General features: G+C 46.8%; 2 protein-coding genes across 2 annotated transcripts in view; one reads left to right on the top strand and one right to left on the bottom strand.

The window, feature by feature from the left end:
- The window catches only part of Myoz3 (myozenin 3), a 14,013-nt gene extending 10,347 nt beyond the window's left edge, over positions 1-3,666 (top strand). The window contains exons 4-7 of the mRNA XM_021215101.1: positions 269-322; positions 425-560; positions 819-981; positions 3,437-3,666. Coding sequence (XP_021070760.1) covers positions 269-322; positions 425-560; positions 819-981; positions 3,437-3,605 — 522 coding nt within the window. The 3' untranslated portion in view covers positions 3,606-3,666. The remainder of the gene's footprint in view (positions 1-268; positions 323-424; positions 561-818; positions 982-3,436) is intronic.
- A 3,292-nt stretch (positions 3,667-6,958) lies between these two features.
- Positions 6,959-19,110, bottom strand: Rbm22 (RNA binding motif protein 22). Its single transcript, XM_021214506.2, has 11 exons — positions 18,985-19,110; positions 18,559-18,612; positions 16,190-16,219; positions 15,492-15,624; positions 14,285-14,385; positions 13,506-13,678; positions 12,183-12,383; positions 10,094-10,258; positions 8,791-8,879; positions 8,530-8,661; positions 6,959-7,858 (listed from the first exon to the last, which is right to left on the bottom strand). Exons 1-11 carry the CDS (start codon positions 19,036-19,038, stop codon positions 7,728-7,730), a joined length of 1,263 nt encoding a protein of 420 aa, XP_021070165.1. The 5' UTR covers positions 19,039-19,110; the 3' UTR covers positions 6,959-7,727.
- Positions 19,111-19,138: the final 28 nt, after the last annotated feature.

Raw genomic sequence — 19,138 nt, 5'->3', positions numbered from 1 at the left:
TATCCAGCTACTGCACTGAAGCTGTTTATCAGGTTTAGGAGTTCTCTGGTGGACTTTTTAGGGTCACTTATGTATACCATCATATCATCTGCAAATAATATTTTGACTTCTTCCTTACCAATTTGTATCCCCTTGATCTCCCAACTCATTCTTTCTACATCTCCAAGCTTCCTGCTCCTTCATTCTGCGTCCCATCCCTTAGGTGGTAATGATCAAATCCCAGCCTCTTGCTCCTCTGAGCATCCCTACCCGTTTATTTCCCCCACAGATCCTAGCGGGTAGTGCCCGAGGGAAAGTGGCTGGCCGATCGAAGCAGGCAACGGTAAGGAGGAGGGGCCCTTTTCCCAGGGACAGCTATGGGAAAGGACCTGGCTGCTAGGGAACAGCTGGCCATCATCCTCTGAAAGCCTGCTCCCGTGCTCAGGTTCCCAATGGCTTAGAGGAACAGAACCACCACTCCGAGACGCACGTGTTCCACGGGTCACCTGGGGACCCGGGGATCGCCCATCTGGGAGCAGCGGGGACTGGGTCGGTCCGTAGTCCAAGCGCCCTGGCACCAGGTGAGCGGCTGCCTGGCATCCTGGGCCACCGATGGCTCTGAGTCTCAGCAAGCAACCCAGATTGGTTACCCAGCTCAGGCTAGACCCCCCACTGCTGGAGACCTCCCCGAGTCTGGAGACTGTCTTCTCCTCATGCACCCCAACCCCATCTCTGCTCTCTTGATTCCTCTCCCCGTCCTTTGCCTTTCTCTTCTGGGGTGTGGGAGTGGGGGGATAGAGCCCAGCCCTTGCCTGTCACCAATACCATTCCATCCCCAGGCTATGCAGAACCCCTGAAAGGCGTCCCACCGGAGAAGTTCAACCACACCGCCATCCCCAAAGGCTACCGTTGCCCCTGGCAGGAGTTCATCAGCTACCGAGACTACCCGAGTGGCAGCAGAAGTCACACTCCCATCCCCCGCGACTATCGCAACTTCAACAAGTAAAGCCAGGCTGAGTGGGACACACAGGGTGGGGAGGCCTGGGTACTTTCTTATTGCTAGCTCTAGCCCCAGGACTTTGTAGAAGTTTAATGAGATCTTGCTAGAACAGTGACTCACACCTGTTAGACATTCAATAAGTACGTGCGTGCATGTGCGTGTGTGTGTGTGTGCGCGCGCGCGCGTGCGCGTGCGTGTGCGCGTGTGTGTGTGTGTGTGTGTGTGTGTGTGTGTGTGTGTAAAAGATGACTATTCCACTCCTCCATCACATGTCACAGTGTGGACCAGATTCCCATCCTTTTACAAAGGTAATGACCATGCTCAGGGATGTGAACACTCTGTTGAACCTGGAGGAAGGAGCATCCTGGGGCTTCAAGTCCCGAAAGTCTGGGTTGACCCGAAAGCTCTCCATCCAGCTCTGGGATAAAAACCTCTGTTCTTCTCTGAGGACACCTCCACATCTCACCAGTTCTAGGCTCACCCTGCTAAGGTGGCTTCGAGCCTGTGGAAAGCAGGAAGTTGCAGACTTGAGGGTTGCTGACGGAGTGGCCTATACAGGGCTGTTTCTGGATATGTTCCTCTGGTTTGGGCTGCAGTGAGTGAAAACAAGAAGGGTCCAGAGAGGAAGGTGCTGACCTGCTGAGTCCACACATGAAGACTGTGAGGCAGACACTTCCATCCTAAGAAAAAGGATGGGGTCCTTGAGAATACACAGCTAGAGAGGGACCCGACTGCCTTTAAACAGCAGACTGGACAAGAGGCATTGACAGGAGGGACCGGGCAGAAGAGTCTCTGTGAGACCCTGAAGTTTTCCACCCTGCCACATTGCTGGCCCTCCTAGGTCCTCACCCACTGCCTGATCATTTATTCTGCTCCTCCGTGGGTGGGCTCAGTTCTGGCAGCTGGCTTTCTACTTGGCTGACTTGCAGGCATTTCCCACTCATGTGTCTCAGAATGGCAGCTGAGGTACACCCCTAGCAGCGGGAGTGTGCTAAGGACGCCTCTTCTGAGACGGAAGGAGCACCTGAGGCAGCAGAGAAGAAATAGCTCTCTGGTGGACAGGCAGGGCCCAGCCAAGATGCTGGACTCCCAGTTATGGCTGTGAGGCCTTGCTGGGTTCAAACACTGGCCGGCCTGTTCCTGCTAGGTTTAGCTGAGGTAGCCCTCCAAGTAGTACTGCCCCGGAGGGACCCTAGGTCGTGGCTAAGGCTTGCAGTTCCACCCTTTCCCACTGGTCCCTGCTGCAGGGGAACTGCAGGAAGACTGCTTTCTGTATTTCTTAAAAGGGCTGTAGATGCAACGGAGGGATCCAGCACTGGCCTAGTGTGCATGAGGCCTCATGTTCAGCGCCCGGCACTGCTCTCTCCTCGCAAACGACTTAAAAAATCAAATACAGTATTAGCCAAGTATGAATGGAGAGAGAGAGAGAGAGAGAGAGAGAGAGAGAGAGAGAGAGAGAGAGAGAGAGAGAGAGAGAGAGAGAGAACATGGCTGTCCCTAGGTGTGGAGGAGATCTTGAAGACATGTGGAAGACCGTAGCCAGAGGCAGAGAGGACATCTGGGAGTCCAGACAGGATCTGTTTGTGGGTTACTCTCCCATCCCTGTTTGCTTTGCAGTGGTTAACAAGATTGTCAGGATGCCCTGATCTCAGGAAGTGTGAGAAGTTGCTGTGTGTGTGTGTGCAAGTACTTTGTTTCATTTTGTAGCCTTTTCTCCCTCAAGTGTGTGCTTTTGAAACCCACCACCTTCATACGTAGATTCTATTTCCCCTGAGTGGCAGTATGGCTCTGGCTGGTCCACCCCTACATCAGAGGGTGCCGGCTGTTTCCCTGCCTGTCAATGTCTTGCTCTCTGCTTCTGCACGGGAGCACGCAGGCGCCTCCTCCAGCCATCTGCTTAGAGGCAGAGTTGCTGGGTGACAGTTTACACGGTTTCAGGTTAAAAAAGATTCTGCTAATCTGTCCTCTGAGATAAAAAGCACCGATATGCCCACAACCCAAACCAGCAGATGAGTAGTGGGACATCATCCCTGCTGCCTCATTAACTTCAGCATCCTCTCCTTTGGCGGTCTTGGGGGAGTGGTTGGTGTGCATGTGTGTGTGTGTTTGTCACTTGCGTTTTGATGATTCTTTGGAAGTCCCCCTCGGTCCTCCAGGCTATTGGTATTTTGTGGTAAGGGGGAGTGAGATAAGGCAAGAGAAATCCACCTTCCAGTGTTCTCTTCTGGCACTGACTGGTGCGAAGCTTGGAACTTTGCCTACGGCACTTCTAACTGGAAATCTCCCTTCTACTTCCACAAGGGACAGACTCGGACAAGGCAGAACGAGGGACACCACTTAATGATAGTATAGAACTTTGCTGCCTAGAAGGGGAAACTGAGGCCCCAAGAGACCTCACATATGTACGTGTCTATTAACCCTCCTTCATACAGCCCCCCTTTCCTGTTTCTCTTCTAGGACCCCCGTGCCATTTGGAGGACCCCACGTGGGGGAGGCCATTTTCCACGCAGGCACCCCCTTTGCCCCGGAGTCCTTCAGTGGCTTGGAACTTCTCCGCCTCAGACCCAATTTCAACAGGGTTGCTCAGGGCTGGGTCCGGAAGCTCCCAGAGTCTGAGGAGCTGTAGCCTCAGCCTGGAGCTACAATTCCTTGGGCTCGAGGCTCAAGAAACATCATGCCTGTCTTGACTTTGCTTGCTTGCTTTTCTTTCTTCTTCTTTTCTTTCCTCCTCTGCACCCTTTACTGAGACAGGATCTCACTCTGTAGCCTAGATTGGCCTGGAACTTGTAGCCCGGGCTGGCCTTGCCTCAGCTTCCCACGTGCTAGGATTACAAAGTGAGCCGACTTCAGCTTGTGAAGCGTGTTCACACACTGAACATTATTAGATATAGCAGTTTAAAGGTCAATGAGTTCATTAATCCTCAAAGCAGATGTGCATCAAGCATTAGATCTAATGTGGATTTGGAACCTGCCCTAGACTCACAGTCTCAGATTGGCCTGTTATAGAAGCTAGTATCAAGTACTCCAGGTGACCCATGTCACCTGCCTATGATGTATGTCTGTGGGAAGTTAGAGCCATGCCTGCCCCTGCCTGGCTCCAGCATCTGTCACCAGATGACAGACTGCTCAGTAGTAGTCCATCTACATATAGATTGTTCTATTAACCAGGCATAGTGGGATATGCCTAAAACCCCAGCACTTGGGAGATAGAGGCAGGAGGACTGGAAGTTTGAGGTCACTCTTGACTAGACAGTGAATTTAAGGCCAGCCTGGGCTATACAAGACTATCTTAAAAGAAAAGAAAAAGCTCTATCTCAGGTTGGCCATGATCTGTAGCAGAGGGTCATCTTGCATTGAGACTTCTGCCTCCCTCTCCCAACTGCTGATTGGCAGGCGTGCACCCCATGACTTCCCACTTACGAAGACCCAGCTGGTTTTCATCTGCACATGCGCTCACTTGAAACCTGCCGCAGGCTAGACAGTGCCAGGTCTAGGTCTCAAGGACATGATAGGGAGGAGATTTGTAAGGCAGTTGTACACTGACCGCTGAGAGCAAAGTGACCTTGAAGAGAAGAACCCTGAGTGAGTTGGTGGGATTCCAGAAACTTCCCAGAAGGCTTGAACCAGAGAACTTAGAGAGCCCACCAAGGAAAGAGGCTGTGATAGAATTATGGTCGTTTTTGGTACGTGTTGAGCTGGGAGTTCAAGTGTGGTGTGTTGGAGAGAGAAGAGGTTGTAGCCGAGACAGTGTCTCTCTACTGGCGAAAGGGGCAAGGAGTTAGCAATGGCCTCATTGGTTGTTGTGTGGTGCCCAGGAGCAATGCTAGACATCAGGAAGTTCACAGGGGGCAAGGCCTGCAACAGGAGGGGATAAAACGGGGTATGGGGGTGTCAGCCTGGGATGTCCTTTATAGAACAGGTACAAAGTGGAACACACAATGACACCATCCCATCCTCCGTTCTGAACAGATCCTAGCCCAAGTGATGGGACTGTGAAGTGTGACAATGTCTTAGTGGCTCTCTCCATACCCCGTTCCATAGATGTGGCTATTCATTCTCTGGAACAAAAGGAGAACTGAAAAAGCAAGGGTCCACCAAGGACTCCCATTGCTCTGGCTGAGCTGATGCTCGGCTCGCTTGCTCATTCTGGAACTGTGGAACAATGTCATGTTTTGTGATTTAGGGTTTACTAGTGGGGGCCTGGGCATTCCACTAGCTGGGATTTGGTTTATCTGAGTGGTATGACCTCGGGAAAGCCATTTCACACTGATCCTCTGCTTCTGCACCTGTAAGGCAAGGACAAGTATAGGCCTTTGCGGGGCTTGAGAGCACAGTATAGGACAGTCACGGGGCTCTATGTTAGATTTCTTGACCCACTGTTTGCTCTGTTGGAATAGATCTGCAGTGGATGCCCTTTATAAAGCAGGCTGTGAGAATGCAGGATTCAGGTCAGTGGGAGGCTGAAGATGGAAGGGTTCCTTTTGACAGGAACCCTTGGCCAGGCCGCACAGCGCAGTGCATGTTTATTCTGTGGAGTTATACTGCCCTTCCTGGTTCCAGGGAATCAGTAGCTTGAATCTTGCGATTCCTCGAAGTTGGGGTTTCCTCTTGGGTTTGGGGCTGTCAAAGCCGAGTTTCCATAGTCTAAAGACCAACACCATCTGGCTAGTAGGAGGACTTGGGTGGCTTGTGCAAATCTCTGGAAGGAAATCTACCCGACAAGCAGAGAACAAGATTCTGGAAGGTACGGCCCAGCACCCTAAAGTAGGTCCTCACTCCTTTTCCTGACCTGATTTTTGCTAATAGTGACCAGCACCTGATGGCATGGCCCATGCCACGCCCCTCCCCTGCATCTCCCCCATTCCTGCAGACGCAGGCAAACCCCTGGTCTTTAATGGAACCATCCTACATGTGCTGTTATCCAACAAGGAAAAGTTTGGATCCTGAGAAAGCAAATAAACATTTCAAGTATTTTGGGGACCTAACAAGTCCTTCCTCAAACCTAACTTTGTACCCTTTCCTTTATGTAAAGTATCAAGACTAGCCAACAAAACATTGGGAAGCCTGGTATTAGGGCAGCAATCATCATCAACTAGTGCCAAGTAACCATGAGGTTACCTCTCCGAAGCACAGGGGTAAACAAGTCAAACAAATAACCTGTATGGTATCTACACAGGGGGACACACAAAGCAAGGGCAGACACTTGTGGCTGTGCCTTCCACAGCTTTACAGAGAAGCTTGTGATGCAGGTCAGGGCACTACGTGAGGGCTTGTCTGTAATGTGGGTGACACTGTCATACTGGCTGTGGACTTGGGTGGCTGAAAAAGAGGTAACTGTCTTAATTGTTTTCCAAGTTACACACACGTGAGCTCTGAAGTACAGATTTTAGATAAAAATGGCATCAAATCTACTTTAGCTTTCACTGTTTCATTTACAATGGTTTAGAATGATACTTCAAGTTACCAACTAACCAAAGCCACAGATGAGGCTCTATAAATGCTGTTTATTTTTTTCTTTCTTTTCTTTCTTTCCTTTCTTCTCTCTTTTCTCCTCTCTCTCTCCCCCCCCCCCCTCTCTCTCTCTCTCTCTTTCTTTTAAAAAGACAGGGTCTCACTATAGCTCTGGTTGGCTCTAAATCAGAGATCCACCTGCCTCTGCCTCCCAAGTGCTGGAATTAAAGGCGTGGCTTACCACCATCAGCTTCCTGTCTGTTCTTATTTCAACCATACTACCAACTTCTTGGTAGTAAATGGGTATTTTTACCATGATAGAAAAATTTAGAATGCCAGTATTCAAGGGCTTATAAAAAAAGACTAACTTGAGCTATATATGAAGATTTTATCTCAAACTGCATAGCTACCCTTACCCACCAAAAAACAATCCAGTCTTAAAACAATTGAAAAATTCCCATTTATATAAACATGCTTTTACTTATTTCACATTTAATACCGAAGGGTAAAAAGAAACAGAAATCCAGGAACATTTGGAAAATTGACCCGTTTTAATTAAAAACAAAAAATACAATACAACATCAAATTTCCCTTACCATCTACAATTCAGTTAAATCCAAACATTCTAAGACTGAACAGTCTCCTGCCCAGAGGCAGCGAGTGAGCTGCTGGAGACACAGGTAATGTGGACGATCCAGTTCCAGCTGCAGGCAGGCAGTCTTCCAGTCAAATGGACTCTAAGGCTCTTCTTTTCAGTTTGTCAAAGTGTTTCACAGGAAGTTCCTTAAAAGCATATCATCTTAGGTACCCTCTCTGAGGGTATGACTTCAAATTAGTTAAATCACTTTTATGCCACTACAATGATTAGTACTAAATTTTTTTTAGATGATATAAAAGAAAATACCAAATAGACATAAAAATGGTCAAAATATTTTTTTTAAACCGCAGGTCAACTTTTGCCTCCCGCCCAAAAAGATACAAAATGAACACACTGATGGGCTCCACTGGTTACTCCAGTCCACCCATGTGCGTGTCCCCACAGGGTGGGAAGGGATCAGACATAAGGCTCTTAGTACTGCTATGGTGGTAAGCAGCTATGTTCAGGACAGCTTGTTTTGGGCCCGCCGATCCTCTGAAGACATGTGGGGAAGCATAGCTGTGCTCTCTGCCCACATCTGAACACATTCAGCTACCATGGAAACTACAAAGCAAGGGAAATGATACTTATCCCAGGATTCATTTACTGGGACTTTAGAGCGCCCTTTCTTCCTCAGAGCCCCTGAGTGGCCATGTTGTGCTAGGGGCTGCTGTGTTTTCCTGCATGAGCACCCATTCTCTGAGGGTCCTGAGAAGGGTAGTGGATTGGTCCTGGAGCCCTCATGAAAGGAGGAGGCGGTCCCATGGGGTGGAACATGTGTGGTCCAAACCCTGATGTGGAAGAGAACAAATTAGGCTTGCGGTTTCCTTGACAACCTTCCAAACCTCTCACAACCACCCACACGTAAATCAAGGCTGACACAGGGTAAAGTAAATGTCAGTGTACACGACTTGCTGAGGACTGTCTGCCTTCACTCCTTGTCTTTCCCTCAGCCCAAACCTCCACACTCATGCACCTGTTAGTGTGTCAGCCGACTGCCTGCTACTTATCAAACATGGCAAATCGTAAGGATGGGGGAGACCAGAAAGAAACCAGGCTCATGTCAAGACCCTTTTTCTATGCTTGATTCCAGAATGGAGAGACTTTCCTCATAGACACAGGCTCACTACCAAAGAACACTAGCCTCCCACTGTTTTCTACACTGTTCACACTGTCATGGACATTCACACAGGGTGCTATTGCTTGAACTGTTTGTTGGTGGCCACTGCCATGATAAAGTACATAAGCCAAAGAGTAACTCAAGTCCATAACCACCTCCATGTCCGTCACGTGACAGTCTATTTGTAGGAGGTTACCTACTACTGCTTACTGGTGCCCATCCTTGCTGTGGACACGTAACAGCTCACTATAAGATGAACCGACAAAGAACAGACTGGGAGCAGACAGCCTGAGGGGCAGGGTTTTCACAAGGGCTTCTCAGGGCTGGGAAGAAGGCAGTTACCTGGGGGTGGTGGTGGGGCGATCCCAGGGGGTGGGGGCAGGGCAATGTTCACCACTGCTGGAGGACCACTTGGGGGCAGGTTGAAGTAATTGGCAGATGCCTCCTCTTCTGCTGCAGGAGGTGGAGGCAGAGCTGGGAGGAAGGGAAGACAATCAGTACCATGTTTCTACCACGGGCATCTTGGGCTTGCCACACAGGCTAGAGTCAAGCCTGGTATCTAACAGAGAAACCCCACTGGATGAATTTCTGACATCAACTCACCTCCAGGCAGTCCGGGCACAGGCTCTAGCTTGATCCCAGAGTCTGTGGTTCCATCCTTCTCTTTTTCTTTTCCTCTGGCTGCTTGGGATCTGGAGATATATATATACACAGGCTATCAACACTGTGTGCAATCTCCAGGAACATGGAGTTTCATCCTTCTCTTTTCAGTCAACATTCTTCTCCCACAGATATCAAAGTATAAAGTAGCCAAGAGTGAAGATTTTTGAAGGTAGAAGTTGGCCGGACTTGGCGGTGCATGTCTCAGGAGGCAGAGGCAGACAGATCTCTGTGAGTTCCAGGACAACACAGACCTCATCTCAAAACAAAACGCAAGAAGAAAACAACCCAAACCAACACCACTGTCCTGGCAGAGAGGAAACACTCCTGTGCGCAGCAAGTGCTCGGCAGACAGACAGCACTCCAGGAAGGGAGCGGCTGGCAGCCTCGAGATGGAGACAGAGTCAGCACCCTTTGAAATTTACGGCCTTTTTTTTTTTTTTTTTTTTTTTTCAGGAGGTGGTGGTGCAAGTCTTTAATCCCAGGACCCTGGGAGGTAGAGGCAAGGGGATCTCTGTGAGTTCAAGACCAGGCTGGTCTACAGAATGAGTTGCAGGACAGCAGCCAAGACTACACAGAGAAATTCTGTCTCCAAAAACTAGACAAAACAAAATAAAACAACAACAAAAACAAAATACACCTCCCCCAAATAAAGCAAAAAAGAAAAAAAATTATGGCATTTTGTCCCTTATGCAGTCAATTCCAAACTTAAAAGATATTCTTTTGCTCCAGCCCTTCCCTGCTCCCCAGTACTCAGTCTCTGAGGTGAATGTTAGGTCTAACTCAACTGTAAACCTCCAGTGTTGACCTTGGCAACCTTGCATTATGCTTACCTAATGGCTGGTAAAAAATGAAGAACTCTAAAGGAGCCGGTTGGTAGAGCGAGACCTTGAATACTTTTTTAAAGGAAGAACTTCCAAATGCTCAGAAATGCTAAGGGGCTGCAGGAAAGCTCAGAGGTTAAGAGCACTGGGTGCCCCTTCAGAGGACACTGGTTCAATCCCAGCACCCACATGGTGGCTCATAACCATCTGTAACCCCAGCCCCAGGGAATTCAACTCCCTTTTCTGGCACCAGGCACACAAATGGTGCACAAACACGCATGTAAGCAAAACACTAATCACATAAATAAAGTCATTTAAAAAATATTAAGAAGGACCCAAAGATTTGCAAAGGCCCCGCCAAACCTATGTAAACAAAGCTTTCAATCCCAGATGAAAACAGTTTAGAAGAAACTTGTTCACACCTTCCCCACTTGACATTGAGTCTCCGGCCATTCACGATCAGCTTGTTAAAGGACTTCTCAGCGGCTACCTCAGCAGCCTGCCTGGTGGCGAACTGGATGAAGGCACACTGCTGCCTCTGCACAACAGTGATGGTGCGGATCTCGCCGAACTGGTAGAAATGATTTCTGAAGAAACACAGGCCAAGGAACACAGGTCAGAAACCCAGAGGCTGCTTAGGAAAAGGAAGTGGGCTGTGGAACTGTTGAGTCACTAGTAGGCAGGTGAGCGCCATGGACACACGTGTGCTTGTCCTGTCCGTAAGTTCTCCTCACACCTGCCCCACTGCAGGTGCTACTTGTTGGAGATAAGAGAAAAATCAGGCAAGAGTTGTCAGCTCTCTTGGGATTTTTCTTGGGGAGGCAGGGAGGATGTTTAATTGGTTCCTTTCGAGCTATAATTTCTTACCCCCAGTGCAAGGCACTGGCAAACTACAGCTGTTATGTTCTGTGAGCCAAGACTATTTTAATCTGAGATTAAGCCTTCCTATGTTATACATGTCAGTTTGGAATTCATGGGCTCAAGTGATCTTAGCTGGGACTGCAAGCAAATACTACCATGCCCACCCAAGAACACTTCAGTGTTTAAGGGTTGAAAACTGAGTGGCTTGTGGCAGAGCACATGGGCCTAACATGTGTGTCCTGGGTTCAAGTCCTAGCATTGGAAAAATAAATACAAAATATTGAGTGAAATGTAAAAAGCTTAAAACTGAAAGAAGAAAGTGGGAGATGAAGAAAAAAGCCAGGTGTGGCGGCCATGCACAGATCTGAGTACCAGAGAGAGGGAGGATCCTGAGCTTCAGGACAGGCTAAGCCACATGACGAGACCCTGCCTCAAAATAACCAAAATAAACAGTAAGTCAATGAATACATCACAATCAAACCAAACCAAGCAGACCTGGTGGCTCATGCCTATAATTCCAGTAGCAGGAAGGGGCAGGAGGCAGGAGTTTAAGGTCTCAGGGCTTTCCACGCTAGCCTGAGCTGTAGGAAACCACATGTCACAGAACAAAAACAAGAATGGGAGTAATATCTCAGAAGATATCGCATATGCTCAACTAGACCCAAAGTATTTTCTCTAGCCTTTTTAGAAAAGCTAGCTGGCCCATGGAGCTTGCTAGCTCAAAGAGAAAGGCTGCCAAGGAAAGAGTCACTTTACCTCCTCTCCCTGGAAGAGACCCTTCATCTAGTCAAGCACAGCGTAGCCAGAAATACAAATTAAATCGGAATCTCTGCTAAAAATCAACAATTTAAACCAAAGAGTTTTAGAGTCACAGGGGTCCCTGTCCTCCACAATAACTGGGTGTATCTGTATGCCATCCTTTGCCTGGTGGTGATGGCACAACACCCTTAATCCCAGCACTTGGCAGACAGAGGCAGGAGTTTCAGCCTGGTTTACAAAGTGAGTTCCAGGACAGCCCAGCTAGGGCTACAGAGAGCAACCCTGTCTAGAACTACCCCCACCCCACAAAAAAAGAGAGAGTTGGCTCAGAGGTTAAGAGCGCACACCTGCTCTTGTAAAGGGTCTGAGTTTGAGTTCCATGTCCAGTGGTTCACAAACAACTGCAAGCTCTAGTGCTCTTTGGGTTCTTGAAGCTACTTGCACAAGCCTATACTTACACCACACACATAAACAGTAATTCAAAGAATAATCTTAGCCCAGCGGTGGTGGCGCACGCCTTTAATCCCAGCACTTGGGAGGCAGAGGCAGGCGGATTTCTGAGTTTGAGGCCAGCCTGGTCTACAGAGTGAGTTCCAGGACAGCCAAGGCCACACAGAGAAACCCTGTCTCGAAAAAACAAAAAAAGAATAATCTTAAAAAGAAATCCAAATGGATGTCTAGGCACCTCTATAATTTTTTGATGCAAAGAAAAAGCACTCTTGACAAATATGACTACTCTGGCACCATAGAAAAGAATTTTATAAAACTTTGAATCAGGATTCATCTCAGTGACAGACTGGGTAAAGAAATAGAAATATCATGTTCGGTGATGCTTTTGCAAATTCAAAGGCAGTTAAAAGCAAAAAGAGCTCTGAAATGCTGCCCACAAACCTGAGATCTGTTTCGGTAATGGTGTCTCCCAGACCACCGACATACAGGGTGGTGATGGTCTTATCCTCTGGTGGGTCCAGGCGGGGCATGGTGGAGGCCCTCTTCAGAAGCTTGTCAGCCACGGGGTCGTTGATTCCATAGTACCGGTCTTTTATATTCTGATCAGCAAGAGGGTCGTCTGGGTCGGTAGGCTTCTCATGTCTAAGGTTTACAAGTAGGAAATGCACCACAGTGAAACAAAGGAAACTTTATCATGCTACAGTAGCTACATGGTAAGAGTCCCTCAAATGCCTTTCAAATTACAAAATGTCTGTACAAAAATACTGTTACTAAACTAGAGCAAATACTAAGGGAGTACTATATCATATAAAACTTTTTTTAAAAAAAGGTTTATTTACTATATGTAAGTACACTGTAGCTGTCTTTGGACGCCCCAGAACAGCCATCAGGTCTCATTATGGATGGATGTGAGACACTATGTGGTTGCTGGGATTTGAACTCAGGACCTTAGGAAGAGCAGACTCTTAACTGCTGAGCTGTCCTGATGTTCTAAGTAACCCACTTAAACTGCTCTAATAGAACCTGACTAAAGCTATGGACTTCACTTCAGAAAAGGGCATATATTTAGGGGGTCGTTTTACAGTTAACAAATCATTAGCTAAAAAAACAAAACAAAACAAAACAAAAAAACCAAAAAAAAAAAAAAAAAAAAAACGAAAAAAAAAAAGAAAGAAAAAAAAACAAAAAAAACCAAATCATTAGCTAAACCCCTTACTCTGATGCTTGGCAGTCTTGGTTGAAACACAAGTAGCCTTCAGGTGGCCTTGTTTCGACTTCAGCTATATTTTGCTGTTCACACCATTTAAATGGACACCGAATTACCATAGAAACTTAGAACTTTTTTTTTTAAACGGATTTTTTTTTTTTAAAGATTTATTTATTTTTATTATATGTAAGTACACTGTAGCTGTCTTCAGACACTCTTGAAGAGGGAATCAGATCTTGTTAAGGATGGTTGTGAGCCACCATGTGGTTGCTGGGATTTGAACTCTGCACCTTTGGAAGAGCAGTTGGGTGCTCTTACCCGCTGAGCCACCTCACCAGCCCAACTTAGAACTTATTAACTTAGAAACAGTCAGTATGTGTACATCATATGACATAGCAATTTAGTTCCTCAAGGCTTAGTTTTAAGTAAAAAGTATAATTTAGCCAGGTTCTTATAATGTAAATTTTATGACAAGAGATGCTCTACATGCAAACAGGCCATAAGAGCTGTAGTGTTAAAGCATGAGTTTAAGTCTGAAAGTGAGGCTCAGCCCTTACCTGTATGGGCACTCTTCTCCTCTCTTACACTCTCCTTTCACCCAGAAGGAACAAATGTGGGGCCGATTCCTTTTGTAGTAGGGTGTGGTCCGGGCCAATTTGAGGAGCATGTCACTGGTGGATGTAGCTTTTCCTAGCATCCCAACTGGTCGTGTTCCATCAGAGTTAGAAATCTGCATGAAGAAGACAATTTTATAGGATGTCAATTCATTAGGATTTTTATCAAATACAAAACTACATCACAAGGCCTGGATTTAATTCTCACCAGCACACGTACACAATCTATTTCCCCCAGATAAACAATGGCATCTAGACAGTAACCAGAGGACCAGGATGTCTGGTGTGAGATTGTTTCACAGAAATGACAGGGAAGCTACACCCATGATATCTCAACAATATCGCTGTCAAAACAAAGACACGAACTACAGATACACTAATTCAAAAAGGGGAAATGTTATGGGTCCTAGCCTTATACAAAGAAGTACAGGCAACTAATGACTGTTGAGAATTAGTCTCTCCAGGAGATGAGTACCCTAACTGGTTAGTACATACTGGTCATCTCTGAAATCATATACAGACAAGCCACATTAAATGAACCTAGCAGGTGGCGAGCAACTGCACATGTATGCGTGCTCACACACATACAATACACTAATAATCAAAGAAAAAGAGGCCATCTTTTGCTAGGGGGGCATGGGAGAGGTTGAAGGGAGAAGACACAGGAGGGGCTAGAGAGAGGAAGTAATATAATTAGATTTTAATGAAAATAAAAAACATACTTCTCTTTCCATATTTTGGGTGTAATATTCTTTATTGACATCTGACTTAGGCATGTCATCTTTAAATGATAATCCTGCATCACGAACCTGGATGGGTAGGCCTGGTACAAAGAAATTGGGGAATTAAAAAACCTTAGATTTGATAACACACTCATATATTTGATGTGTACATAAACTACAACACCATCCTTCCCCTCTCAGTCCTAGTTGGTGGGAGCTTTAAGAGATGCCCCAGGGATGAAGAGCACATGCTGGTCTGCAGAGGACCAGAGTGCAGTTCCTCACAACCATGCAGGGAAGCTCACTACCAGCTCCAGAGGAGCTGACAGCCTTTTCTAGACTCTGCCCTATATTCACATGTGTACCCCACCCCCACATATACACACAATGAAAGACAAAAATAAATCTTTAAAATAAGATAATCAACCTAGTTGGTGACAGTTTACAATGTTTTAAATCAGACTGTTTAGCACTATTGGGCTAATAACTGCTATAGAGAGTACCCTAAGAAACTGTCCAAATTCCTGTGCTGACATGGAATTTGGTGAAGTGATTGTTTTAGAAAACTGTTTCAAAGAATATACTTTAGGGCCAAAGTAAGTTAATAGAGTATCTAGCCCTTCACACAATATACTTAAAATACTTAAAACAATGGTTTATTGTTAGATTGGTCTTGAAGTTCCTATGGATGGCCAGTTATGTTTAGTAACACTGTACTCCAGGCCCGAATGCTCCCAACAAACATATGAGTAATATAAAACAATATGCAGCCACAACACGTTTTCTCTCCCCGTCCCCATCATTCAGAAAGGAAAACCTCATTTACATAAAAATTAAAAACAATCCCAGAAGCAAGTGTTTTGAAAGAGAAGCAATACCTGGTCCTAACAGCCCACAGCATACTTAGCCCGGGAACTTGTTCGGGACTGTGGAAAGTTTTAGATAAAAAGGATCCAGGCAAAACAAACACAGTGTCAAAGGAGCACAGAGATGGCGGGTAGACCAGTTCTGATTTCTTCCCAATTGCTCCTGAAGCTCCTACTACTGCTCAGGAGGTCTTTAGAGCAGCCTAGTTAGGATGTTTCCTGGGAAAAGCAGGCCACAGTAGACATTCTAGTGTGGGATGGAAACCAGAGAAGTGGGAGACAAGGGGCTGGCCTATTGGGCACCAGTACACTCTCGGATCTAGTGAGGGCGGCAAACATACCATATTCTAGGTCTAACAGGCAGGTCTGACAAACATTCTTCAATTTACTGCAGGTTTGGCACACTTCAGTCTTCTTGAAGCGCATGCGGACCCCAGGGCACCAGCGAAACACCGTGAATGGCCTGGCACAGATCTGAACACACACAGCAAGAGACACAGAATCTTAAATGTTCTAACCTGGACTCAATTCAGATTGAGTAAATATGGAGAGCTGGCCTTAGCAATCAGCCAATCCACAAGCCAGCTGACCCAATCCCATTTACTTTCTTTTTTCTAGAAGTTAAAAAGCGAAAACAGCATAGAAATAAACACAGAAAGTCAAAGCCTTCCCACCTAGAGGTAAACCACATTAAAAATCTGAGTCTTTGTCTTTTTGGTGGGGTACAAGGCAAGTGAAGCAGGAAATATCTTCCAGAATACTGGGGCAACCACAGTCCTCCTCAGCTTCAACACCCAGCACACAAACTCCTGGTGTGCAGTGCACACAGACACCTGCTTATGAACTTACATTAGAATGGTCACTCTCTTATCTGCCATGCTACTCGTCAGCTACTGACTAGATCAACCGTACATGAAAGCTGTGAGCATGGACTTTGAATAGAGGGCCTCAAAACTCAGCAAGCACAAAGCCAGTTTGGTAGAATAAAGAAGAAAGGTGATAAAGAAAATGAAGGTTAATTCTTAATAGACATACTTACTTTGCATTCTTTTCCATATTTTTCTTTGGTCTGAAATAGAAAAGAGCTGGAATTATGGCACAGAAAACAAGCACACAGACAGACAGACAAAGCCAACTCAGGTATCTTTTTCCCCTACCACCTCCAAGTGTGTGTCTGGAGATCCCTGAAATTGTAAAGATAATGAAACCAAACCTGCACCATCTTTTTGTTGGGGCTATGGTACGGGATGTGGTGATGGTCAGATCCAATTGTCACCTTGACATAACCTAGAATCACCTGGGAAGAGTCTCCACGATGGGCTGCCTAAACCACATCAGCCTGCATGAATGTGTGTGTGGGTTTATTGTGGCCTGATAACAGGCCGCACTACCCCGAGTTTGGACCCTGGACCCTGTAAGTGAAGAAGGGGCTCAGTACTAGCAAGCACACATGCATTCACCCTCTGCTCCTGACTTGGTTGTGATGTAATCAGCTACTTCAAGTTCCTGTTGTCCTGACTGTCCCACAACGATGGACTGTATCCGTGAACTGTAAGCCAAATAAAACCCCATTCTCCTGATTTTGTCAGGGTATTTTACCACAGCAAGGGAAATAAAATTAAGACATATATATTCCAACAAGGTCACATTCTCTTAAGAGTAGATGGATCTAATGCCAAGTGTCTTCCCAGAGCTATAACTCTTAGGTCTACTTCTGACTTTCAAGAACTAACATTCCTAGTGGAAATTCATATATTTTCTCTTATTTGTGGAGATTTCAAAATGTGCTTGTGTATGTGTGTTGATCACGAACCAGGAAAAGGGACCCTGAGAGGGAAGGAGTTTGTATGTGGGGATAATAGAACAGGTGTTTTTAAAGAAGGGTAAACTGGGGGAACTAAGAAAATGAGGCAGAAAGGGGCAGGGAGAAAGGTGGAAGGCAGTGGAGGAGGAAGAATTGAAAACAAAGTACGTACATACGAAAAATGCCAAGATGAAATCCATCACTTTGTATGCTAGCCTAAAAAAATTAATAAGAATGAAAAAATGTGTTCTGGGAGGTGGCCATTTCAAGGGTTATTCTGTTTTCCAGGTGAAAGCTTTCACAATTTCCAGCACGCGTTTCCTATTGACTAATCTTTAAGGAAACTGTTTTTCCAGGACAGGCTTTCTCTGTGTAGCCCAGGCTGTCCTGGAACTCACTTTGTAGACCAGGCTGGCCTCGAACTCAGGAATCTGCCTGCCTCTGCCTCCCGAGTGCTGGGATTAAAGGCCTGCGCCACCACCGCCCGGCTTAAGGAAACTGTTTAAGCATCAATCCAATCACCTGGCTGGTTGGCTGTGTTTGGTGGGGCTGGCCACCAAGCTGATGATTGGTCCAGGGAAGCCAAGGCTGGGGAAGGCAGCGCCTGAAGCTGGAATGGCTTTCTAAAGCATCTACTCTTGAAATGTGGTCAGCAGCTTCTCTTCCCAACAGCTCTCTAGGTCAATGTTTTGAAGGAAGTAGATGGGGGGGGGGGGGGAAATGGTATCCACATGCTTTAGGAAAAAGACATGGTCTTACTATATAACCCTGGCTGGCCTAGAACTTGTTTTGCAGACCATCATGGCATTGAACTCACAGAGATCCACTTGCCTAAAGGCTGGGATTAAAGGTAGCGATCACCACTCATGGTTGGTTTAGGAATATCTGTTTTTAATACTCAATGATGTCTATGAATAAAAAAATTACTGTCAATGTAAGAACTATGATTTTTACATTAGAATGTGGATGTGTCATCTAAATCTTCCATAATTTGTGTGTTAACTAATGGGATGTATTTTAAAAATTCTCTTGGTGTGACAACCAAAATTCCCAAGGTTTCCAGCCACCAAATCGAGTAGGATGATAGTTATAGCTAAGTCTACAGTTTGCGCAGAAGGTAACTGCTCTGGGCTCTCCTGTGCTGACACACAGTATGTATCCGACATTCTGTTCCCATAAACTATAGGGTTAGCGTCTCTGAGGCCGACCACAACATACAACTCTATAACCATGGTTGCCTGTCACTATTTTACCCTTTTTGGAGAGGAGACAGAGTGTACCTTAAACTAGAGAGACTACCAAAAGGTGCAGTGGCTGAGAGATAACTAGTAGCCAGGAAGTAGCGCTACATAGATACACTCTCCTGTCAACAGACCTACTTTTTGGGTTAGATGCTCAACAAGTATCAGCTGTTACGTTACAGCACCACTGCTCAGTGTCTAGGAGAGGATACGGGTAGGGCAGTACTTTGAAAGTTTTCCTGCGCTTTGGGTTAGAAAAAGAGCATCAATTCTTCTAACGGCTAAGAGAAACTCTTTACAGTCACCTTGCATGGACCACAATATAAGGAACAGTTAACTCACGCCGCACAGGAAAGCACTCACCATTCGGATATAAGGGTTTTCTCCAAGACACGTCTGACACAGAATGGGGAAGTCCTGGAGAAAATGGAAAATCTGGTTGAAGATCAAGTCCCGAAGACCATGTTTCCTCGGTCACTCTTCCTGGGGCGGGGAAGGATGCAAGGGTGGCAGGAGCCCCAGCTCCCGCTCTGGCCGCGGCTCGGGAAGGGGCGCTGTCTGCACTTCCGGCAGGAGGTACAAGGAAAGCATCTGGGAAGTGTGGAGTCGCCGGGTGGACACCGCTGGCCCCGGGACCCCGATCTGCCGCACGAGGGCTCGCTCTTCTCCGGCTGCCCCACCGAGCTAGGCCGCAGCTCGACTCCGGCCGACCCCACCGCACCCTGGGGCAAGGCTTCCCCATCCCGCCCGGCTAAGTTGTTCCCGCGTCCTCCTCCGGCGTGCACTCACCGCGTCCTCCCAGTTCTGCCTGTTGTAGGTGTTGGAACCCAGAGAAGTCGCCATATCGGGAGTCCCGGGACAGCTCCGGCTTCCGACTCGAGAGACCGACCGCCACAATCCCAGCAGGCACAGGGGTAGCGCCGGGCTACGTATAATCTGCGCG

Source organism: Mus pahari, chromosome 15, assembly GCF_900095145.1.
Source record: "Mus pahari chromosome 15, PAHARI_EIJ_v1.1, whole genome shotgun sequence".
NCBI classification, from domain to species: domain Eukaryota; kingdom Metazoa; phylum Chordata; class Mammalia; order Rodentia; family Muridae; genus Mus; species Mus pahari.
Note: the sequence above shows the minus strand (reverse complement) of the source record. Positions and strands in the feature narration are given on the sequence as shown.